The sequence below is a fragment of the Lynx canadensis genome, chromosome C1 (assembly GCF_007474595.2).
Source record: "Lynx canadensis isolate LIC74 chromosome C1, mLynCan4.pri.v2, whole genome shotgun sequence".
In the NCBI taxonomy this organism is placed as follows: Eukaryota; Metazoa; Chordata; class Mammalia; order Carnivora; family Felidae; genus Lynx; species Lynx canadensis.
The window spans coordinates 205,886,670-205,912,855 of NC_044310.1; the positions used below are offsets into that span (position 1 = coordinate 205,886,670).

At 40.2% G+C, this 26,186-nt stretch overlaps 1 protein-coding gene across 6 annotated transcripts in view; it reads right to left on the bottom strand.

Moving 5' to 3' along the window:
• Nucleotides 1-26,186, bottom strand: part of FARSB (phenylalanyl-tRNA synthetase subunit beta) — an 83,370-nt gene that overhangs the window by 34,591 nt on the left and 22,593 nt on the right. For 5 of the 6 annotated variants that reach the window (XR_003970698.1, XM_030324152.2, XM_030324151.2 and 2 more), the window contains 11 exons: nucleotides 25,640-25,755; nucleotides 20,930-21,080; nucleotides 20,043-20,151; nucleotides 18,180-18,250; nucleotides 16,655-16,716; nucleotides 15,684-15,735; nucleotides 12,205-12,266; nucleotides 11,526-11,733; nucleotides 10,958-11,038; nucleotides 7,506-7,598; nucleotides 3,733-3,850 (listed from right to left, as the gene is read on the bottom strand). Coding sequence is in view for 5 of the 6 variants with exons in the window: in XM_030324152.2 (XP_030180012.1) it covers nucleotides 3,733-3,850; nucleotides 7,506-7,598; nucleotides 10,958-11,038; nucleotides 11,526-11,733; nucleotides 12,205-12,266; nucleotides 15,684-15,735; nucleotides 16,655-16,716; nucleotides 18,180-18,250; nucleotides 20,043-20,151; nucleotides 20,930-21,080; nucleotides 25,640-25,755 (1,123 nt within the window). In the remaining variant the exon portion in view is untranslated. Of the gene's footprint in view, nucleotides 1-2,450; nucleotides 2,644-3,732; nucleotides 3,851-7,505; nucleotides 7,599-10,957; nucleotides 11,039-11,525; nucleotides 11,734-12,204; nucleotides 12,267-15,683; nucleotides 15,736-16,654; nucleotides 16,717-18,179; nucleotides 18,251-20,042; nucleotides 20,152-20,929; nucleotides 21,081-25,639; nucleotides 25,756-26,186 lie in introns of those variants that run through there. The other variant, XM_030324153.1, reaches the window with a different exon arrangement.

Here is a 26,186-nt window from a genome sequence, read left to right on the forward strand (position 1 = left end):
AAGACTGGCAACTCTTTCTCTTATATTCCAAACAGACCCTGCAAAGAAAAGGAACTCAAAGACTCTTCGGGGGCGCCTGGGTGGCTCAGTCGGTTAAGTGTCCGACTTTGGCTCAGGTCATGATCTCACAGTTCGTGGGTTCGAGCCCCACGTCGACAGCTCACAGCCTGGAGCCTGCTTCGATTCTGTGTCTCCCTCTCTCTCTGCCCCTCGCCTGCTCACACTCTGTCTCTCTCTCAAAAATAAATAAACATTAAAAAAAAAAAAGACTCTTCTACCAGTGCAATGAATGAGATGGTCTTGTTTACTCTTGCCATACATCCCTACCTTCTGAACTTTGGGTACAGCCCCCCCCACTAATGAAAATCTGGGATGTTTTTATATTACTGGAAAACTTCTCTATCGTTTCACTTTTGATACTCTAGATTTTTCTTCTTCAAAACCGTGTGACTATGTAGGAGGAAACGGTTAACTCCGACAGACAAAAAAATGCTTACTGGCTTGAAAGGCAGTAAAAATGTATGTGCTCAATTCACTGAGGAGAAGTGGCTGATGAATTACTGAAAAGAAAACAACATTCCTGTTTTTAATACCCCCCCCCACCAGTACATTTTGGTTTTTCATGCCCTAAAATAAGAAGATAGAATACAACAGAGGAAAACCCAATTAAATCAAAGGTTAGGACAAAAACGGAGCCCCAAGTGGGGCAGCAAGGCGACATTAACCCTTTAATGGCCGGAGGCTTACAAGTCATTCTCACGGACAATCACCACAGACCAGGACGCTAGGTACCTGGCCTCAGGGACTATTAATACCCGGCCAGTATGAGCAGACACCAAACGGTGCCTGTTACACGGCCAGAACTTTTCGAAACGCAAATTCATGTAATCCTTACAAAAATCCAGTAAGTGCAACCATCATCCCCACTGCTACAGATGAGAAAACAGGCACAGGGAGACTGAAAAAATTGTCCGAGGTTAAGCAGCTCTTAAGTGGCAGAACCAGGACTCAAACCCCCAAACGCTGGCTGTACAGTCTTGAATCCATGGAGCTGAGCTGCCGCTGCTACAGAGTCCTCTGCGTACCCCCAAATGACAAGCAGGGGGTCCACCTGCACATATGCAGAATAATCCATCAGAAAAATGACTTGCTAGGATAAAAACTCCGGGTCTCCCTCAAGAGGAAACCTACTCCAGAGGGTGAACTTACTGAGCACGCCTCCCTCCTCTCATTCCTCAAACCCCACTGGCGGAAAAGGTTAAAGACAATAAACCAGAATGGTGCGAGATAACAGGCAAATGTCTTATCAGATGAAAATGGCTCCACGGGGAGAAGAGCAGAATAATCACAAGTAAAAACCGGAATAAAAGGTCTGCTACAGAGATGAAAACTACTCTTTCTGATGACACAAAGTGTAGCAGAAATGCAAATCGGAGGTGACAAGTATACAGACTGAGTTTCTGGGGTTATCGCCAGGGTGATATCGCCAGGCCCACAGCGCTAGCACTGAACAACAGCTCGCTCGCTCTCAACAGGCGGCCTTCTCTCCAAGCGTGGTCCTCGCTTGCGGAGTGGAGTCTGTGCCTGGGCCTTCCCAAAAACACATGAAAGAAAAAACCAGCAGAGACATCCCTACCAAGGGCTGCACCACAGCCAAGCGCTCTGTGCTCACAGCGAAAATGTCCTCGCGGCAATCGTGGGGACCTCAGCTTGCTCCTCACCCTCCAGACTCCGAGCCGCCTGCTTACAAGTGTGCCCAGCCCTGAAGTGCCCTGAGGGAGCCCCTGCCATTAGGGAAGAGGCCTACCGCTGAAACAGTGTTACAGAACTTTTGAGGAAACTTAGTATAACTGACCTAATCCTACACACATCTGTAAATAGGTTGGATCACCAAGGATCAAAACATACAATTCAAAGAGCTAAGACGAAAGGAAAGGAGTCAAAATTAACAGAAAAACCTGACAGTGATATCATAACAAATTCTCAGTTATCTGTACCGATGGAGGATTTGAGGCACAAGAACCCTCAGAACTACTTACAGCCAGCACGGAAAATGTTTTGATTTCTACCACCAAAGAAAACTGATACACCACCCAAAGAAAATGCTACACAGACTGATATTAAAATAAACTTTTATTCTCTAAGGATATATGCACAGAAACCAAATTCTGGCCTTAGCTCAGAGTCCAAAATTTATCCAGCCTTGGGCAAATTAACACTTTCCTGTCTTAATTTTCCTATATATTAAGCATGGACAGTGTTTTTGGTCCCATCTGCCTCAAAGAGATGGATTAACAATCAAGAGAAGAAGTATGTTTAAAAAGATTTTGAAAAGTATAAAGTACCATCCAAATGCAAGGTGATGCCGTTAGCCGAAGACAAGGCCGCACACTGGGAAGTGGATGGAATCCAGCTTCGGCGGAAGAGTTTGCTACAAAAGGTTCACATGCCGTCAGCATGGACGTGCCTCTCTAGCGTCCATTTCCTAAGATCAGCTGATTTACAGCCAACGGTTCTCAACTACTTTGGGCGGTCAGAACAACGGCCATATGATCCGCTTCAAGAGAAACTGAGGAAAAGGCCTTTGCTGGTGTCAACAGATTCAAAAGAAAACATGGAGTTCTGTAGTCTGGGGTGAGGCTCCTGAATAGAACACAGGATTTGAACAGTTAAATCCAGGGAACCAGAGAAATACTGCCAGCAGTTCAGTCATTTGATGGCACCGCTCCCCAAGAAATGATCTCCTATGCAGCTCCAAACAGACCTCAGTCTGAAGACAAAAGTTTGAATAAGACGGACATCCTTGGCAATCAGGTTTAAGTACTAACTAAATACAGGTTTCTTCAGGAATCTCTGAGTTCCAAATGGTGGACCAAGCAACTGGCTGTACTAAGAAGTCCAGACGACACTCGAGACAAAACCTGGTAAAACGTGTATAATAACTAGTACAAGAGTGACAGCGAACAGCCACTGCTAACTAGAATGGCAAGATATCAAGTACCTTAAAATGACATGCACATAAATCACAGGATATAAGGAAATGTTCCGTAGTACTTTCTTTAATGTTTCTTTCTTTTTGAGAGAGAAAGAGACAGAGCATGAAGAGGGGAGGGGCAGAGAGACAGGGAGACACAGAATCAGAAGCAGGCTCCAGGCTCCGAGCTGTCAGCAGAGCCTCACGCGGAGCTGGAAGCCATGAGCCGAAGTCAGATGCTTAATGGACTGAGCGACCTAGGCACCCCTCAAGTTGAGGTTTTAATAGGGTTCTTCATAAATGTTAAGTTCTTTACGATTTGCTTTCCATTTAAAGAAATAAGAGAGCAACCAAATATTTGAATAGCTTCCTTGGATGGATTCATATCAATCATGAAAACTAAATTTATGAAACAAATGGGAAAATATAAACACGAGCTGGGTCTTCGATGATAAAAGAGTGTGACTTATTTTTTAAAAATCAAGAGTGGCCTCTGTTATCTTTTAGAGATACATTATCTTCTAGAAATACATACTAAAGTGTTTGCTGATGACATGACAGGATGTCTGGGAACTACATCAAAAGAACATGGGGAAGCAGGCTAGAGTACAAACAGATGAAAGACTGGCCATGTGCTGATAACTGCTGAGCCGGGCGCTGGATTCACAGGGGTCATCATACTGCTTACCTTTTAATATGCAGGTGAAATTTTCATAATAAAATGCTTTCAGCGGGACTAAAAGGGGACTTGTTCTTACCTCTGCTAGAATCTTTTACTACAATGTCAGAGATTTCAAACAGTTTCAGAGGAAGGGGCATCTTCCGATTCGCAGCTATGGTCTTTAGGAGGCCAGGAAGAAGGGTAGTGCGTGCCACCTACAGGAGAACACGTGAAATTGCATTGACCAAAGGAGAACCAAACCGACCTGGTGACAAGGCCAGAACTCAATAGCTTCACAGCAAGACTCTTCTGGAAAATGCAATGCCTAAATATCCAAATCATTTTTAATTTTCAATTCCAAGACAAAAACTTAAAATATTCTGGCTTCCAAACTTAAAAAATGAAAAGTCACAAAACTTGATCCCAAAATGAGAAACAAGTATTATAAATACAATGCTTGTATCTAGGATTGGTTATTTAAGACTTCAAATATATAAATTTTCATATCCTGCTTTATTTTATAAAGAAATTGAAGGAGATTACAAGAAACCCAAGTATTTATATAAGTTAAATCAGAATCAAATTCTTCAAAACCAAGACCAGGGAAAATGTAAATGCAATTAAAATACCATGACAACGAGAAAAAAGAACACAAATACGTAAGCACTAAAAAAAATTATGCAGTTGCTATGGGCAAGCTGTGACTATAGTTTTCAGCTTCGTAGCCAAAGAAATACAACCATACATCCTAGTTCTTAAAAACAAAACAGCTTCCCTACTTCTGTCTCAAATAAATTTCTCATTCTGAGCTCAAGGAGACAGGTGGGCTTTTGACGCATCACGTTACCAGACCAGTTTTATGAGCAGTAGTAGGAAACCATCATCAAGAACGTGGGCTCTGGAGTCAGACACGAGCACTGCCATCGTCTGCCCAGACTACTGTGTGAGCTCACGCTGGTTTCTCAGCTTCCACTCCTGCTACCTTATGGTCTGTTCTCCACAATGATCCTTTAAAGCTCAAATCAGATCAGGAAGCTCCCCTGCTCAAAAATCTAATAGGTTTCCACCCAACTGTGAATAAAACCATGCCCTACATGGGGTCCTTGTATCTAAATCTGGCCCTGGCATCCTCTCCAACTTCAACACATGCTGCCCCCACTGGGCGTAATGGGCTTCAGCCACACTCCGTGAGCAGACTTCCACCTCAGGCTCCATGCCTCCTCCCTACCTCCACTTCATACGTTCTTCCTCTGGATTCGGCGGTCTTACTTTCTTTAGGTCTCTTCTCAACAGGTCCTCTCCCACAAAGGCCTGTCTGTCCTGACCACCCTGACTAAAACAGCAGCCCCTCTGAGATCCTACAGGCGTAACAGTAATAAGCCCCTAAGACTTGCTAGTAGAATGTGTGTTGAGGATAGAGAACAGCTTTCCTATCAATCTCACTCTACCAACTGCTGCGAGCAGCCTCAATCTCGGTGCTTTTCTAAATACTGCTCACGTTCGCGAATGGAGAGAAAGTGCCCAAACCAATCAGAAACAAAACTGCAGGGTTAAAAGAAAGCTTAACTTACTGTAATACAGACAAGCTTCCTGTGTAAATAATTTTTCTTAGGTCCCCCCCCCCCCCATTTTACAGATAAGCCTTATTTGCTTGTTTAGAAACTCACGGCAATACAAAAAGTGAAAACTGAATCCAATCAAACTTCTACATCTACCTACCGACATACTAGAAATATAGGGGACCAGTGGAACGTATTGAACAAAATCTTAACTGTGGGAACTCTACAGGACAAATGACCCCGTTTCTTCAACAAATAAAGTGAAAGGGAGAGAGGAAAAGACAGAGATGGCTAGAGGAGCAATCTGTAAATTAAAAAGACTTAAGAAACACATCAACTTTGTACGAACATTTGAATGCCAAATCAAACTATTAAAAAACCTGAGACAACTAGAAAAATGTGAACAATGATTGGCTACTTAAGGATACTAAAGAATACTATTGCTGACTTGGGGGAATGTGGTAACGTTCTGTAATTTTGTTTATAATTATAATAAAAATTTACATGTTTTAACTAAATGACATTTCTTCTTACATCCATTCTCTAACATCTCTGTGAGAAAACACCCCCAAATTAAGAATTATGCAAGAGAAAGAACGGGCTTAGACAATAAACGGAGTTACAAGTCCACAAACAACTTTACATTTAACCATAAGCAAACAGAAACCTGTCAGCCCCATGAGTAGCAGTAGGATATATCTGCTAGTAAACCATGAATAAACTGCAGAATCTGTCGAATCCGAAAGATAGCCTCTCATCTAATGTATTTTATGCAGAATTATTGATTCTGAAAGTGTGCTAAACCACTACTATTTATAGTGATATTTAATGTGCTTCTGATTTGTTTTCCTTCCACTTACATAGAAAACAGAATGTAAACCTAAAGAACATTACCTCATCTTACATCTATCAAGCTTGATAAACAAAACTGGGAGAAAACGGAAAACCTGGAATAAACGCAAATAAAAACCCAGTTAAGATTTACTGAAAAATCCCTCTACCCAAATGATTTTGAGTGTCTCCTATTAAAAAGAACACCATAAGAGAGGGCGGTAGAAAAGCTAGTGGGCCTCAAAGCAAACTTATGATCACAATCCTTCCAAATTGGTGTAATTCTTCAAAGTTCTGACACCGAATACCAAGAAACCACTCATGTACTTGGTCCATGTTATTATCAATTAGTTCTTTAAACAGCCTCGCCCTAATCTACCGCATTAGTGGGTAGCCCTATAGATTAAATCTAACTTTAAAAAAAATCTAAATTTTAACATTTTTAGAACTTTAAAAATTTTTAGAATTGAGCCTTCTTTTACAGATGCGAAAACCACAGAACTATCTTAAGAGTTCACATGTTATCAACAGCATTAATTTATTTGAAAGCATTTCTTCCCAATTCTAAGATTCCCCTTGATTCCAAACCCGGGTTAAAGAAAAATCATCAAGAGGGGCACCCGGGTGGCTCAGTCGGTTAAGTATCCGACTTCGGCCCAGATCACGATCTCACAGTTCGTGAGTTCGAGCTCCGCATCGGGCTCTGTGCTGACAGCTCAGAGCCTGGAACCTGCTTTGGACTGTTTCTCCCTCTCTCTCTGCCCCTCACCTGCGTGTACTCTCTCTCTCTCAAAAATAAATAAAACGTTAAAAAAATTTAAAAGAAAAAAAGAAAAATCATCAAGAATTGCACCTGTAAGCAAAACAGAATGAGAGCGAGCCAGTATGAAAGAGGGGAGATGGTTTAAAGTCATTAATAAGCAAAGGTATCATAATCTATAAAAAGAGCGCTTCAAGGTAATATCGTAGTCTATAATGTAAATCATTTAACACTTACTAAGGTAGTATCATTCGCACTGACATATTCCTACACCCTATGTGAAACTGCCATTGAACTAAAGGATTACCATGAAAAAAAATGGAGACGGCTTAGTCAAAAACTGATGTAGCAACTAATTTCAAAGTGAATGACTTCATAGAGGTACTGTGAATAGTTACTGACTCATTTACTACAAATGGGTAGAAAAGATGAAAACTTCAAATAGCACTTAAAAAGTCAACTGATTTGAAAGGAATGAAATGGAAAGTTCAGATAAGACTGGGCTACACAGCACAGAGCAAGCAAAGACCCACTGTAAATCAATCAAGAAAAGATTACAAAAAGGTGTTAAGAATTTGTCAACAAAGTATGCAGGAACCAACTATCCTCTATCCAAGGAGAGACTTTTAAAAAGCTCTAAGACTTTGTTATCTGAAGTAGAATAACTTATGTACCACCTCTCAGTATTTACTCAAACTCTTAACTACTTAGAATTCTCACCTGGAATTCAGCTGTCTTAGGATTACTTATGTGGACTGCCTTTGTTGCAGAGATGTCCAAACCAAGTTTATCAGCAATATCTTCTTGGGAGCACTAAGAAGTACATACAAAATAAATAAGGAAAAACAATGACTAAATTGAATATACAAAGTATTTAAGGCTATAAGTCAACTTACGGTCTTGTAGCAATGTAGATTCTCTGTATAAAGAAGTTAAAAAAAAAGAAAAGAATACATGTATCAACTACTTCAGGGCCACAGCAGATATAATTTCACATTAACAGTTCTTTTACAAGGAGTTCTATCTATGATACAGAGGCAAAGTAAGTTTTCCACATGTTGATGGTGCTATAACTGTATTTGGGCCCTTCCTAAGCTAGCCTCTCACTTACCAGTCTAGTCTCTTACAACTAGCTACCCATTCCCTGAATCTTACACTCTTCCTTCCTTCCTTTTACCATTAGTGCCTTCCCCCAACCTACCTACTACCATCCCCCAACAGAGTTCTACCTCTTCCACAGATATATTCCTAGTGACTCTAACTTCTCTCTCTTTCCTTGGTGTTCCTATGGCTTTGTTTTGATTACCATTATAATGTCTGCTAAATACATACTGACTTAGGGTAGAATGACAGGAGTAAAAGCAGAATTCAAGTGGCCTGAATTCTGCCCAACATTCTTTCTACTTGATCATTTAACTTCTGTGCATCTGTGCTTGATAAAGCTCTGAGGAATAAACTCTTAAGCACTCACCCACCGAACAGAGAAAGAGGCTGGTCACAAAACCAGGATGATAGGCAGAAGGTATGAAAATAAAACTCACTATTAGATGCGTTACATCTAACAAATGAGTTAACAAAATAATGCAAATAAAGTACCTGGCACAAACTAAGCGCTCAAAGAAATATTAACAGTGATGCTTAATAAATTACTAAGAACAAGTATCACATATTAATGCTAACTGCTGCAAAGGAGTTTAAAACTTAACATGAAAACTGATGTACCATCAGGGTACTGAACTATCTTCAACATTAGGTGATGTTGCCTAATTGCACTATTTTACCAAATGATCTTCAAGGGCTAGTTAGTCTGCATTTCTCTTGGGGGGGAAAAAAAACATGGATGGGCTCAGATTTTATGTCAATGCCAGTTCTAATGATTCTTGCCATCCTCTCTTGGAAGGGATACTGAAGCCACATCCAGGCAGAGCAGAAAAAAGCTCCCTGATCTGCCATGGCTGCAGAGGTAGAGAATCATGGCAGGCATACTGGGAATAATCAAATTTTCTCTACAACACGGAGGCGGTTTTATAACAAGATATAATGTGATGAATTAGGAAATGCAATTTAAATAATGCAATCTACTCTCAAAAAGAACTCGTCTGTATTAAAAAAAAAAAAATCATTCTGCACAGCAACATAGGTAGGTATGTGAGTGACCTTGTACTTTATCACAACAATGGAGGATAATGGACTGAGATTAGAAGCAGTTTAAATTTTTTCTTTTTATTTATTTTTTAACCTTTTTTTAATTTTTGAGACAGAGAGAGACAGAGCATGAACGGGGGAGGGTGAGAGAGAGGGAGACACAGAATCTGAAACAGGCTCCAGGCTCTGAGCTGTCAGCACAGAGCCCGACGTGGGGCTCAAACTCATGGACCGCGAGATCATGACCTGAGCCGAAGTCGGCCACTTAACCGACTGAGCCACCCAGGCGCCCCAAATTTTTTCTTTTTAAACACTACTTCTGCAAAAAGGCAGGGAAACACACATGCCAAAGTCTAAACAGCAGTTAGTTCTGGGGAGGAAAATAGGGTTAGAATCCAGAGGGCCAACAGAAGGGAACAGTCATGGTTTACTCTACATGGTTCTGTACAGGTTTTGAATCCTTTCAAATCAATCCTATGTCACTTCATTTAATTTTTTTTTTTTAACATTTATTTATTTTTGAGAAAGAGCATGAGCAGGGGAGGGGCAGAGAGCGGGGAGGGACGCAGAATCCAAAGCAGGCTCCAGGCTCCGAGCTGTCAGCACAGAGCCCAACGTAGGGCTCTAACCCAAGAACCGTGAGATCATGACCTGAGCCAAACTCGAATGCTTAACTGAATGAGCCACCCACCTGGGTGTTAAGTGTCCGACTTCAGCTCAGGTCATGATCTCACCGTTCGTGGGTTCGAGGCCCGTGTTGGGCTCTGTGCTGACAGCTCGGAGCCTGGAACCTGCTTTGGATTCTGCATCCCTCCCCCACCTCTGCCCCTTCTCTGCTTGCGTTGTGTCTTGCTTTCTCAAAAATAAGTAAATGTTAAAAAATAATTTTTAAATAAAATAAAATGCAACACATTTCTTGGGGCACCTGGGTGGTTCACTTGGTTTAGCGTCTGACTTTGGCTCAGCTCATGATCTCAAGGTTCATGAATTCAAGCCCCATGTCAGGCCCTGCGTTGACAGCTCAGAACCCGGAGCCTGCTTTGGATTCTGTGTCTCCCTCTCTCTAGCCCCTCCCCAGTTCATGCTCTGTTTCTCTCTCAGAAAGAAATAAAACATTAAAAACAATTAAAAAAACAAATTTAAAATCTAAATAAAGGACTAGTGAATCAGCAAAATGAAAACGTTGACTGAGAAGATCCGTGAGATCCCTTCCCATGTTAGCATCCTACAAATACAAATGCTCACTAAAAGGACCCGGAGAGGTTGCATCTCCCTCTCCCCACATACGTAGTAGCGTAGCCCCCACTCCTGCCTTCTGTAAATACAACACTGAGAAGTCTATGTCTGGAGTCGAGCTGAGGGGAGAAAACGAATTAGTTTTGTTTTCCTTTGGTTTGGGTTTTGCCCTACGTCATTAAGCAGAAGCTTGCTTGAATACTCAAGAACCACACTGTAGGCACCACATAAATGCTCAGCAAGAGAAGAAGGAACTATAAACGGCATACATATTTTATTCTTTTCAAATGGTCAATCTGCAGGGGGAAGGGGATTTCCTTCTATTTTGTAATAAAATTCATTTCCTGATTCAAGCCTTTTATGTCAGCTTTTCAACTCAAAGCAAATGTTGTGAACATGTTCAAAGACCAGTTTAATGTGTAACAGTCCACAAACCCTTAACCAGGGCGGCATCTAGTGGGCACAGAAACAACCAAATTAAGACTAAATATTCTAACTTCATCAGTCTGGTTATGAAATTCATTGCGAATTCAACCCTTAACATTTCCATGCTAATAAAAAATACACAGTTATCTGTCATTTAAGACTGTTTTGTCCTTCATGATTTTCAGTGACTAAAAAGAAAACATTTCTTCACTAGAAATTGTACATTCTCAAGTGAAAACATTTTTCTAGAACCTGGAAATGTTAGCAGTCCGGCTTTTGTAAGTTCGTGTCAGGAATCAGAGAATACAGTAATTCAGGGATTCACTGTCAACAATCAGCTGCACAGAAAAGCACACAGGACATACCAGAGCAAAGGTAAGCGCTTCGGTGAATCCGGCGGCTGCCATGTCATACCGTAGGAGCTCTGTGAGCTTATTAAGAGGAAACTGAAAAAAAGATATTTCACTTTATTTCACCTCAATAAAATTTCCTACTGACAAAAGGTTTAAACAAAACATGTCATTAAAAGGAAAACCCCCTTCCATCCTAATACCGCTAGCACCCCCGTTTTAGCCGTCCCCACCGCCCCACTACCCCACTATTCCTACACAGATGTACAAACCCCCACTTGACCTCTCCCACACCAAACTTCTGCCTTCAGGCCAGGTTGAGGAAATGAATATCCCAGTTAAAGATTCAAAAGGGCTCCAAACTCGAAACCTGTCTTTCTTCAAGTACTAGCCATCACAAGTTTTCAACTTACTCTAATCCACTGGGCATCTGTTTTGTATCCTCTCCATAGCAAATGCCTCTCATGGCACAGCATGTCCAAATGCTACTTAATTCCTATGTTCTGTTTTTCCCAAAACCTTCCTGCCATTCAATAATCAGTCTCTCACAATAAGGAATATTTATTTAAGGGTGCAATCTTACTTGATTAGCTATGGTGTATGTTTTCGGGAGAGCCATCTGAATGTTGTTATATCCGTAAGCAATAGCTGCGTCTTCCACAATATCACATGCGTGGATAACGTCAGCTCTGGTTGGAGGGATCTCAATCTCAATCTGATTCCCGTCGCCTATTACTTCGGACTTTAAATGCATCCTGGTTAGAAGCTTGGCAATATTTTCTGGAGTTTCTCTGAAACAGGAATGTACAATCCATAAACTTCACTGGATTACTTAAAACATGCTTATATTTTGGGGCGCCTGGGTGGCTCAGTGGGCTCAGTCATGATCTCACGGTTTGAGTTTGAGCCCCGCGTCGGGTCGGGCTCTGTGCTGACAGCTCGGAGCCTGGAGCCTGCTTCTGTTTCTGTGTCTCCCTCTCTCTCTGCCCCTCCCCTGCTCACACTCTGTCTCGGTCTCTCTCAAATATAAATAAACATTAAAAAATTTTTAAAAAAATGCTTATATTTTGTTTTAAAATACTCTAAGTATCACCTTTCTTTCGGAGTTCCGTTCGACACTAGATATCACAACAGAGGATTTATTATCACTTACTCTGAAAAGATAGGAAAACCCTAAGCATTCTTCCAAGAAAAATTAAAGTCCTGTGGGTACTTCATTCTTTAATTCTCTCCAACAGTAAATAAATGTTTTCAAAGCGTACCTGATTCCAACTTTTTTGTTAATTAGATCAGCTCTCACTATCTCTTTTCGGTAAGCCAGTTCCTTCAAAGAGAAAAAGTTTGAGAAGCTTCAGTCATTCCCTGTCAGCTACAGTGTTAGACTCTAATTTTACGTCATCTTACTGTGCAGTTTGCCCTCCCAAAAAAACGTTGTTAGAGCGAGACACTGAAAATAAACATAATGTTTCGAAAACATTATGGGGAAATAAATCTGCTACATTACGTTCATAACTGAACATTCTACTTGCTAGACAACAGGAACTTCTCAGAAATATAAAATGTCAAACACTTTTCTCTTAGATGATCAATCACCACTCTCTACAATAAAACCCTGGTACATCATTTCTAAGATGCTTATAAATCCTAAGGATTTTGAATCTCCTCTCATGCAAGCTGGTGTATACAACCAAGAAAGAGTTCAAATACCACCTTGTACGAACTATCAAATATCAACATTAAGCTAAATCTAAGTGTTACAAAGAAACTCCTTTCTTATCATTTATTCTGGTGGGGAATGCGACCAGGCGCCCCCAGGCAGTGCTAGCGATCATCAATCTGCTCTAGAAGGTAGGGCTGGAAGCATCTCATAAATTGGTACTCACTCTCCTTCAAACAGCACATAACTGTGCCACGTTAGGTAGGAACAAGTATGTATAAAACTCAGGCTTTTCGGCACCTTTGCACACATATCTATGAATGTTTCTTATCACTAAATTACTCTCAAAAGTGTAACTACCACTAGCAAAAAAGGCTGTATCTAAAAATGTTTGGATTCAAGTAAGGACAATGGGCCAGAGGCCTGCCATTCAAAATGCAGTGCTCAGGCAGAAACATCATCAGCACCCAAGTGCCTCTTAGAAATGCAGACTCTTTGGCCTTGTTGCTGGGAGCAGTGACAATGGATCTACTGAATCCAGATCTGATATCAAGATCCTGAGCTGATGTGACTGCACGTTAGGGTTTAAAAAGTACAAAACCAGATGCTACTGACTGCCACAGAAACAACCTTCACTGAGTCGTTAATATGAACTAAACAGTACGAGACACTTTGATGATACTTCAAAGAGGGTTAAGAACCTTAACCCTCACAACAGATACTATTAGATTTCTTATTTGTGAAATGAGAATAGTAAATTTTAGATGAGTAACTATTCCCTGATCACAACAATGGTAAGCTGCTGAGGTTGTGATGCTATATTCCCAGTGCTTACAAACATGCTCACAAGAGAATAAGCACTTGGTATACAATTAATGAGTAAGTGTGTCCAAGTAGCAAATGAACAAACACGTGAACTGACATGTTCAGGCAGCCTAATTCCAAGGCTCCCACCATCAACCACCAGCCTCTCTCACTGCCTTCCACTTATCTTTTCAGGTCCTCTTATTCTTTTATATGAAATAACAGAAGACTAGGAAGAACTTCCAAAGTGTTTTAAAAAACATGCTATTTCACATGAGGAACAATCAGTTCCTCAGAAGGTCATTCTCTTCTGGGAGGACAATCCGAGAAGAGCTGTTTTAATCCACATTTATAAGGAAATAAATTAACAAATGACAACACTGATACAGTACTCCTGTTCAGAAATCCCATCATTTCAAATTTATGAAACCTCTTTATAATGCAAACAAATTCAAGGAATTAGCTACATGAGAAAAGTCAACCAAATTTTAACGTATCTTTTTCTTCCTCAAAGTACATATTTCACTTTTGTTAATACTTGACGATTCTTGGGGCGTCTGGGTGGCTCAGTCGGTTGGGTGGCCGACTCCAGCTCAGGTCACGATCTCACAGTCCAGGAGTTCGAGCCCTGCGTCGGGCTCTGTGCTGACAGCTCAGAGCCCAGAGCCTGCTTCGGATTCTGTGTCTCCCTCTCTCTCTGCCCCTCCCCTGCTCATACTCTGTCTCTGTCTCTCAAAAATAAACATTAAAAAAAAAAAAGTTAAACAAAAAATACTTGACAGTTCTTCACATTAAAGAGAAAAAAACTTTCTCAACTCGAGACATCACTGTAAAACAAACTAAAAAGCTATCTCTGGCTAATTCCAAGTACTACTGTGGTAAATCACATAAACGGCCAATTCTTCCCAACTCTGCTGCATCCATGGACTCACGATATAACACTTAAGGCCCCCACACTGAGAAATGAGAGTCTATTTCACCCTCCTTGAATCTAGCAAAACGATTGGCTTAAGCCAACAGGACACCATGCTTAAAAATACTGAAGCACTGGACTTGCTCTCTCTCGCTGCTGGGAACCCTGCAACTGCCACCATGTAATAAAGACCAAACTACCTTGCTGGATGTGACAGACACTTGACCTGGGTACTCCAAGGCTAAGCAGACTTGAGCGAGGCCATCAAAGGTCATCTAGCTGCTAGCCTACCAACCAGCTGATGACCGGGAACAAGGCTGGCAGAGGTTAGCCAAGCCAGCTCAGACCAGAACTACCCAGCTGACCAACAGAATCATGATTCTATTGTTCATGGTCATGAACAAATCTTTGTTGTTTTAAGTCACTAAGTCTTAAGATATCAGTTAATTATATAATAAAAGCTAACAGCCACTAAAAATTTTTAACTGAAACTGCCCATAATTTCAACGTTTTCTATAGTTATACATTTATTTTGAATTATCATCAATATTCTAGAATAAAATAGGATGCTAAATTACTCATGTTTTCAGGACGGGGTGTTCTGACCTCAGCAGGTTTCATCTACTTTAAAAGCTATTTAAATAGTAGAAACTATTCCAGGCTGTGATCCACTTTTTAAGTGACGGAGGAATAGTGAAAATTCCAAAGAAAAAGAGCTTAAAGAATGGCCTCGCTGAATCATAACCACAACTAAATGACTAACACAGTCATGTGTTGGAATGGTCATCTTTATTTATAAAACCATCTTAGGGGAAGAAAAAAACCCAGTCAGTTAAGAATAATGTTGGTTTAGATTTCTTTTTCTTTTACTAAGATCCTACGTCTGGACAATAATCGTGCTTATTCCTTAGTCCTGCTAATACATTCGGAATTTTTAGTTACAGTGATGGCCTTTAGCAACTGTTAACTCAAACGTGAACAGATTAATTAGGCTTGGAGGGCTGAGTTATCTTAAAAGGGGTCAGACTATAAATTACCCAGTTAACTAGCTACTAGAAGAAATCAGAGGAATTCTGGCCACGTACTGTGGTCATGTAACGGAGCTGGTGGCTGAAGCCCAACTGTCACACAGCTCTACCACTTAACAGCAAGAGGCAAGCTATTTAACATCTGAAGGTCTCTAACTCCATCTGGGAAAGGGCATAATAACAGCACCCACCTTCACAGGGTCGATGTGATTATGTCCATGTAATGCACATGGTATAGGGCCTGGCATGTGGGTGGACGGACGGACGGACATACAACGAGCACTCTAGCACCACTATTGTTACCACCTGTGTTATCAAGTCCACTTCTTAAATACTTACTGGAAAGGTGTATGATTTTCCATTAGGAAAAACTACCTCAGCGGCTTCAACCCTTAGGAAAAAAAAAAAAAGAGAAAGCCAGAAATAAAACACTTAAAAAAAAGGCAGGGAGTTCTAGAAATGAACGTATGGCTCACAAGTCTCTCACTTGGCCTGTAACAGTAGCCTCAACACATTCAATCCATTCACGTTCCAACACTGCCGCCTGGATTAATCCCCCTGCACTCGCCGCCCCCCTGCTGTTGCACTCCCCGTGGCTCCCATCTCTCCTGGGGCAGCGCACGCCTGATGTTCTCTTCTCGGGGCTGCAAAGCACGCTTCCCCTGTGGGCTCCCCGCCAACACGGACGCACACACCCAGCCTTCACCAGGGTGCTGTGTTACACCACGAGAGCTGGCTACACAACCGCTCAGGGGCGCATCAAGCAACAAAACTGGCACTGCCGCGCGATTTCAGGTGTGGGCTCTGCAGTGATGCAGCTATTCTGAATTATGATGAACACTTGAATGAACAATGATGCTGATACGCAGCAAGGGCCATTTAAATGTTGTCTAAGCCAACAATAGGCTCTGGAAAAAAATACAGAGATCTTAGTGATACATAGAGGATAAATGCTTCGCTCTCCTATGTGCTTCCCTACTTGTTTAGCTGTTCCTCAGCTGCCCCTCCATGTTTACATCCTCAAATCCAACGATCCTTAAACACAGCTTAAATTTCGTTGCCTCCACGAGGTCTGCCCAGGTGCCTCAGCTGGCAATAACCTGCCCTTACAGCCAGAACGTCACTGAAATTTATTTTAAAGTACTTATCACTTTTTATTGTATACATTTATGTTCGGATCTTAGTCCCCGCAAAGAGAGGATATATTCTAATCACCAGAGCCACATTTTTCATCTTTACGTCTAACACAAGGCCTCACTGCTTTGCCTTCAGAACAACAGGCTGTCAATAAAGATGTCAAATGAACTTACGTAAACGGATTCTCACAATATTCACTGAACATGGTGACAATAACATCGAGAACTATTTTTGCCTGCAAAAAAAAAAAAAAAAGGAAAAGACAAATATTGTAATCTACAGATATATTCTCTCTTCACTCAGATGGAAGTGAAAATTTAATTTAGTCCTCAAACATCTAAAAATGAGACTTTATATATACATTCTAAAAAAGGGAGTGGAATAAGAGCTTGTGAGCTAAAGTAGGCCTAGCCGTACCTTCAGGTGGTCTGCATTTATTCAGTTCTCTGAGAGTTAACAATCCATGACTGAAACAAATCATCCACTTCCCCCGGCCCTCCCCCTTGGGTTCACCAAGTTCCAAGGGAGACAAACGGCTAAGTCTGGGGGTAAACCTCATCAGTGTCCTAGATCTCTGCAGCCAGGCGCCCGACTCCTGGCTCGACCACTCACTAGTAACTGGACTTTGGGCCAGTTCTTTACCATCTCTGTAGTTCACCATCTTCATCTGTTACATGGAGACAACAAAATTCCTACAGTCTCATCTGGTTATTATGAAGATTAAATGTTTTAATGTGAGAGCAATGCCTGGCATACTGCAAGGGCCATACAGATTTCTTAAAGTTTTTAACTGGAAAAATATTCTCAGAAAAAAATACAGTAAACTTATTGGGATATAGGCTTTGCTTTTACATACCCTTCACTGTTTAAATGTAAGATTTAGGAAAGCTACCTAAAGGTCTGTTAACGTATGAATTCTTTTTAATTGGTAAATAGTGTAAGCCATCATCACTCTAGGATTTCTGACGGCAAATATGGCCCATAAAAGTTATAAATGAAATACCTTACAGTGGTGTCCAATCCTGTTAAGATGTATTAGATGTCATTTATCTGCCCTATTTCTACAGGCCAGGCTTCTCCTGCCGTTCAAGCTTATCTTTCCCAATTTGCTTACCTGCCACCTCACCTTACGCCTTACTTAACCCGTGTAAAGAAATCGGGGGTGGGGGGTGTTTCATAGCAATCTAATATACGTATTTACTAAAAGTGACTGAACTAGTATTCTACATACTCTAGATATCATCACATGCACATGCCCTTTGTCAACTTGCTAAATAATGCTTCTTTATAGCCAGTTCATTTTTAAAAACTTATTACCAGGTACACAAGGCACCAAATTACTCAGCATTTAAATTAAGCCAACTAAAACAAACAAGTTATACAACACTTTATTCCATTTCTCAATTTTACAGTTAGGTATATGGCTAATTCTCCCACCAGAATGAGTTCCTTAAAGTCAAGAAACTTGTACCTCATTAAATTCACAGCACTGGAAAGACAGAAGTACTCATTAAAGGTTTGTTGATTAAATGAACACACCATTACCAAGTACAGAACATCTACAGTTTTCTAATTTCTAAATTTCTGAAGTATGTTCCCATCTACGAAATCAACACTTTGTAGTTCAGCCATATAGTCTTGGCCAGAAATAAAATCTGTCCTGTCCTACAGTATAAAAGTGGAATCTGTTTCACTTACCTTAGTAAAGTCCGTTCCTGTGCATTCAATAAATACATTTCGAGTATTTACAGTTATTTTGGAATGATTTCCTGCAACAAACACAAGGTAACAAAAACAATCAGTTTCAGAAATACAGGTGCGCTAAAAAAGCTCTCCAACACAGGAATGACATTTTCAATTAGGACACGATATAAACTGATATCTCAGAGGTAAGGTGAAAACGCAACTTTTATTTTAAGCCCCCACTGCAAGCAGGTGCATCAAGAGAAAACAGTAACCAACTGTTACTAAGTGCATTCAGCCCACCAGCTGCTCTGCCGGCACCGGAAGAAGCCGTCTCCTCACACCTTCACCACAACCCTGTGCCGGAGCTGCAGGTAGAACGAACATTCAGAGCTTGAGCTCCTTGACCCTGATCCCAATCCATGAAGCAGCAAGGCTATGATATGGTCTCAGTCCGGCTACTCTGAAGCTCAGGTTCTGAACCACTGTAACAGCTCAAGTCCAAGACCTCAAGGACAAGAAACTCTTCTCATCATGAATCAACTAAACCTTCTCCTCTCCAAAAGGGTAACATCTACGGCTCTGAGGTCATTAAATTTTGTGAATACATTCAAGTTGCCTCATCAAACAAGCCCTCAGGACTGAGAAAAAGAGGGCCAAAATTCAGCTTAAAAGTTTTAACTATAAAATAGCAGGTTACTGATGAATGGATAAAGAAATTGTGGTTTATATACACAATGGAGTACTACGTGGCAATGAGAAAGAATGAAATTTGGCCCTTTATAGCAACGTGGATGGAACTGGAGAGTGTTATGCTAAGTGAAATAAACCATACAGAGAAAGACAGATACCATATGTTTTCACTCTTATATGGATCCTGAGAAACTTAACAGAAACCCATGGGGGAGGGGAAAGAAAAAAAAAAAAAAAAAGAGGTTAGAGTGGGAGAGAGCCAAAGCATAAGAGACTCTTAAAAACTGAGAACAAACTGAGGGTTGATGGGGGGTGGGAGGGAGGGTGATGGGTATTGAGGAGGGCACCTTTTGGGATGAGCACTGGGTGTTGTATGGAAACCAATTTGACAATAAATTTCATATACTGGGGGAAAAAAAAGAAAAAAAACAGCAGGTTAGACAGAATTTGAGCTTAACCAAGCAAATCACAGGCTAAAACCAAAATATCAACACGCTCTGGAAGAACAGGACAGAATCCAGAGACTGGCACCAGTAAGTACCTATGTACCGACATTTACACATTTAAACGTTATATACTGGGGGACCCTGGGGGGGCTCAGTCAGTTGAGTGTCTGACTTCAGCTCATGTCATGACCTCGCAGTTCCTGGGTTTGAGCCCTGAGTGGGGCTCCACACTGACAGCCTGCTGGCGATTCTCTCTCTCCCTCTCTCTCTCTGCCCCTCCCCCACTCATGCTCCATCTGTCTCTCTCTCTCTCAAAAATAAATTAACACTAAAAAAAAATTAAATTAAAGGGGCGCCTGGGTGGCTCAGTCGATTGAGCATCCGACTTCTGCTCAGGTCATGGTCTCACGGTACATGAGTTTGAACCCGGCACTGGGCTCACTGCTGTCAGTGCATAGCCCACTTCAGATCCTCTGTCTGCCTGTCTCTCTGCCCTTCTCATGCTATCAAAAAATAAACGTTAAAAATTTTTTTTTGTTATATAAAAACACCAGTAAAACGTTTATTAAATAAAAACCATTACAATAAAATCTACAAATTCTGAGATTCCAGATGAAGATTTGATTTGATTCAGCCAAGTCTAAAGTTCAATTCTACAGAAATATTGAAGGATAAAACAGAAAAAAACCCAAAAAAGAGAAAACAAACAAAAAACCCTGAGGCTCAAGAAACAACTCACCATTGATGATTGGAGGCATTGAAAGGACGACACCGTTGCTATCATAGATAACTGGGAACAGGGGTTTATTTTCAATGATATGTAAGTAATGTTTAAGTTGGTTGTCAGTCTGAAAAAAAGGAAGCCAAACTGTGAATTAGTTTACACACCTATCTAGCACAGAAAAATAATAAAATGGTCCCAAATGAGAGAAAGTTCTAGATTTGATTTGCTAATATAAATATCTCAATAGCCTTGTATACCTCCTCTCCAACAGAAGAAGAGATGAGAGCACAGCCTAGTCATTTTTCAAGACTGAAAACAGATTTGCAAGCCTGAATGGTCTCAAGCAAAACACAAACCATCACAAAACTACCTCAACAGGAAAGAAATCACTGGCCAATCAGGCCAAGGATAAGAGCTGCTTTTTCTGAATGATACCTACTACTTTTATTTTTCAAATGCCATTTAAAGTGACTACTAAAGGATTTTAACTGCTGGAACCTAAAATGCTAAACAGTAGGAGGTAGATACATTGTAATATTTTTTCTCACAAAAAACTAGCTTAATCTTATTCTTCGTATTCTCATGAGGTTTAATTATACCTGGACAGGAATATCACAATGTGACATATTCCGCTGCATTGGTTCTCAATTCTAGCTGTAGATTAAAATCACCAAGAGGTTAAAAAAGTAACAAAAATATGCCCAGGCCACACTCTAGATCAAAGGAATCAGTAGCTCGTGGATGGAGCTAAGACACAGTTTTTTAAAAGGACTCATTTAAAATAATTTTTTAAAATAAAAATTAAAAGTAGTCATTTACATCTCCCTATTCCAAGACCAGACATTAAAGGAATTTTCTTGATTTATGGAGAGCTATTGCATAAGATAAAAAAAACAATCTACCTTGTATATGTTCATCAATTCACAGGCTGTATACTCCTTGGTCTTATTTAGAGGCTTGAATTTGATATCTGAAGGTCGCTTTGCAGTGTAAGTAAAAGGGCCTGACAAAGTGTCCAAATCATGGGTACCAATAGCAACCAAGGCTCTTTTCCTAAATGTTGAGAGAAAAGAGGGAGAGGACAGACAAAACAAGTTCTAATAGTCCAAAGCAGATACTCGGGAGCTAACAGACGTTTTAACAAAACGATTTTTGACACTTCCCTAAAATAGCCTGTTATTACAAGGCAAGTTTAGAAGAGTATAATGAACAAATTCTCACAGCCATCCAAAGTAATGAGAAATTCTAGCTACTTAAAACATATTATTTCAGGAGCCAGAATAGATTCCTTGCTGCAGTGCTCTCCTAAGTACTGTGTTAACTAGGACATTAGTGAACACACCCTTTTTAACTCCTCTTTGGGTCTTCAAGTGAACAAATGTTTTATTAGAATAAACTACCAAACTGCTGTGTTTTTTGGTTTTTCTATATTTTCCTTAATTTTCTGTCACAAAGCTGTATGACTTCAATAAGGGAAAAAATTAAAGAACTGTGAATTACATTTAAAATTTAATGTGCAAGGGAAGTTCAGAAGGTATTAATTTCATTTGTTATACAGTTTATGTGCAAAGGATTTAAGGAAATTTTAGGAATTTATAGCAAGATTAGGAGAGAAAGAAACAGGAATATAAAACAGAGCCAGGAACAATATTAATACTAATTTAGAATCTAAAGGCCTACAGTCTTAGCACACAGTGTCACAAATTTAGCTCTAAGCTTTCTGAAAGACAATTCAAAAAGAAACTTGGTCAAAATGTATGCCATTCTTAAGACTTCTTAAAATTAGTTTTAGAGGGAAATACAAATATATTTTAGTATTTATGTATAAGTGCATATACACACCAGATAAAATGCATTGGCAATCAAGGATTTTATGAAGGCCCACATTACATGACCTGTGAAATAGTTTTCAAAAGTTGTAAGAAATAAATCTTGGTCATCCTTCAAGACAGGTAACAAGAAATTTAAGAAATAAAACTGTTAACAAGCACAAAGAAGTGTTACTTTACTCTCAGTTATGTGCTTCCGGAAGATAGTAACTCCAGAAATATCATAGGTTGTAATACACAGTTCCATAAGTTTAGATACATTAACTCAAATCCATGTGTAAGAAGGTCCATGTGTGTGTTTTGTTTTAATTTTTTTTTAATGTTTATTTATTTTTGAGACAGAGAGAGACAGAGCATGAACGGGGGAGGGTCAGAGAGAGGGAGACACAGAATCTGAAACAGGCTCCAGGCTCTGAGCTGTCAGCACAGAGCCCGACGTGGGGCTCGAACTCACGGACCGTGAGATCATGACCTGAGCCGAAGTCAGCCGCCCAACGACTGAGCCACCCAGGCGCCCCGTGTGTGTTTTTTTAAGATAGTAATGATTCCTTAATCCTAAGAGTATCCCCACAAAAGGTCACTAAATTTCGATTTCAAACCCATCACAAAAAAATAAATTCCATATGAATCAAAGAGCTATGCATTTGGAAAAACGAGATAAACACACATACACTCATAGAAGGAACTACAAAAATTATTCAAAAGAAAATACAGGACAATTGTGTAAAACTGGAGTAGGACACCCCTTAAGACACAAAATATATCCCAGATATATGAAAATATGCAACCTAAAAATAAGTTAGAAATCAAGATTTCCCTATCATACTGGCAAAAATTGTAAAGTCTTGCCCTGAAAAAGCAGGGGAGAGCTGAAAGAACAGAGTGGGAAATTCAGTGGTTGCCAACTGCAGAGGTCTCGCCTAGCTAAGTGTTTTGAATCTGAGTCTAAGTATTCAAAAGTCTCTGCTGGCAAGACAAAATCACTCCTCAGAGAAAATCAAGAACCTTACCCATAACATAACATTCTATGTGCAATCAAAAGACAGGGAAATGGGACTCCTACTCTAGACAAAAAACCAGTCTGTAAAAACCAATGCTAAGATGACCCAGACTGTCAAATCACCATGCAAATTTTAAAGCTCCTACCATAAAAAATGTTCAAGAATTATGGGGAAAATATACACATAAGGAGCAGAAAAGGAAATAACAGAAAAAAATAAAAAAATAAAAAAAAAGAAAGAAACACTTAAGAAGAAGCCAAGAGGGGGCACCTGGGTGGCTCAGTGGGTTGAGCATCTGACTTCGGCTCGGATCATGATCCCATGGTCAGTGAGTCAGAGCCCCACTTAGGGCTCTGCTGTTAGCTCGGAGCCTAGGGCCTGCTTTGGATTCTGTCTCCCTCTCTCTCCGCACCTCCCCTGCGTGTATACTGTTTCTCTCTCAAAAATTAAAAAAAAATAAAAAAAAGTTTGGTTTGTTTAAGAAACCAAATGGATTCTAGAGATGAAAAAGGTAAAAATTCAGTGGACACTTCCGGCCAAGATGGAGTGACACACTAGATTTACAGTCTTGCCTGAAACCACAAAAGGGGAAAATACAGGAAACTGTTTCATGGGTGGCCCTGGACATGAGGCAGTGAAGGCAATCCCTGACAGACAGCAAATCAATGAAGGGAGCCCCACGACTGCCCGGCTTACTGCCTCGAGGGGTTTCCATGCTGTAAGGCAGGGAAGGGGGACAGGGTTGAAGATCAGCAGACTCCTGAGTATGTAACGGGGAGTCTGGGGAGACCAAGACTGCTGGAGTTCACCGGAAACAGTACTGAAGTGGACAGGGCTATCAGAATCCTGGACATCTGCAGAGGAACCCCCTCAAGGGTTCTGCTGAGTACTGATCAGCGCACACACGTGAGGAAGTTACTCGAGGACAGAGAAAGAACTATTGGAAGAACAGTGTCCGGACAGATGGAAAACCTGTTTCCTGTGGGAAGGGATCAAGTAGACAGAAAGGTCTTGCCTCCGGATTAGCAGTTTGCCCTACACAGAACCTAATCAAAGAGGGGAAAAGTCAATAAAACCAAAAGCTGGGTTTTTTTAGATCAATACGATCGATCCTCCAGCCACAGTGATCAAGGGAACAGACAGGAATGAAAAGGTGGTATCACTACAGACATTAAGAGGGGCACCTGGGAGGTTCAGTCGGTTAAGCTACTCTGGATTTCCCCTCAGGTCATGATCTCCTTATTCGTGAGATCAGCCCCATCTCGGCTTGGTATGTCCTCTCTCCCCCATGTGCCCCTCCTCCACACACACTCTCTCTCTCTCTCTCTCTAAGAAAACATCGTGAACCACTTTATGCCAATACATTTGATAATGTAAATGAGATGAGTGTATTTCTTGAAAAAAAGTTTCCAAAGCCCATGCAGGTTAATTAAGATTTACTGACAGGTAAGGACACTGGCACACCAGAGTATCAGGATGTAGTTTATTTCTCCCGGTAGAAAAAGCTCAGGATTCCCAGAAATACCACATAAACAGAGGTTAAAGCTGAATTAAGTGAGGAAATGCCTTCCAATTTAGTTAAAAATAGATTCTTCAAATAAAGTACGTCCAGAACATATAATCGGGCTCAACCACTTACTAGCTATACCTATGCTGGTCAGAAATCTTTTGTTCATTTGAGATATTTAAATTCTTATTGTTTTGCTTAATAATGACATTAACAAGCTAACACACAGACTATTTTTACAGCAGAACTGGGAATATTGAGAAACTGAAAAAGTTTCTTTTACCACATAAACAAAGATGTTTCTGGAAATAGAGACCTACTGATGTTTTATTTTTAAAACACTTCATCCCAGAAGAAAACATCCAGGGTCCCCTCCACCCCTTCCCCATCACTTACACAAAAGCCTCTTCTAGTCTCCAGTTTACCAAACTGCGATTACCGCAATTAATAAATTTTTCTATTTTTATTCAAGACATCTCTAACTGTTAATCATACCTTTTGATCAGCATGAGATATGCTGATATATTTCAGGACCAATACAAAAAAACCTTGCTATGTTAGCTAAAGCTTGATTTTATCCGTAAATACATCATTTACTTCCATTAGGATTTTTTAAATGCTGAAGTTAGTTCAAAGACTCCCACTGTTACCCTCCTTGACCTTTAGGAGTTCAGGAATTATACAGGTTTGAAGATCACTGCGCTAAAGGAGCATATGGGAAATGATCAGTAGTAATGTCCAATAAGTAAGAAAATTCAGTTACTTAGAAGTCTCAAGTTTCATCTGTCAAATTTATAATTATACTCAAGAAGAGACATCAAGCCAAAATTTTTCCATTTTAAAATGACAGGTCATACTTCAAATTACCACCATTTAACATTTAGTAGTATAAGGCACTACTAAGAATTTGAACCAAACGACAATAACACAAACATAAAAACCAAGGAAATCTCTAGGACTAGATATTTCTTCTCCATATAGTTTTCCCAATAGAGCTCTTGTTTCTCCATCTATGCACTGTTTATAAGCAGTAACAAATAGCTGTCTGGTAAAATCTAAACTGACTGCAATTTAGCTAAGCAGATTTAAACTTGTTACTCTCACAGATTAATTTAGAAACGCTTTGAAAAAATCTGCAGAAGAAGAAAGGAAGGAGGGAGGGAAGGGGGGGTAGAGAGAGAGAGAGAGAGAGAGAGAGAGAGAGAAGGGTAAAAAGGAAAAAGAGGAGGGAAGGGACAGAGGAAGGTAAGGAGGACAGAAGAGGCAACGACAAACCTGCAAATGTTCTGATGTAGTTTCTCCTGAAGTTCAATGAAGCTGTCGTATCGATCTTTAGTGAACTTGATATTCCGGAGAACCGCAGCCACAGCATAAGGGCGTATTCTTGCCGTCTGCAGTGCATCAGGCCGTTAGATAGAGTCCAGACTAGGGCCTTTCTTTGTAATAACGTCTTGTAAAACAAAGTTAGCTGCACTCTTGATACTATCACAAATTCGCAAACATGTATAACATGTATATTCATATATTCATTCAATCCAAGACAGAGTGGTGACAAGAGACAAAGTCGTCATTCTCATGGAATTTACATGTCAGCAAAATTTCTGAAAATTTACTAAATAACTGAGAAAAAATTAGTGTTTTTAAGTAGTTTTCTCATAGTTGATGTTTTTACCAAGGTGATGTCCCCTCAAAGTTTCTGTAAATTTTATTAATGTATCACAACTTAAACAATTATATCTCAAAGTACCTTAAATAAACACATGGGTGTTATTTTCCAAAATTATTCAGGAAAACTGATGCTTTGCTGTTACTGAGAAATGAA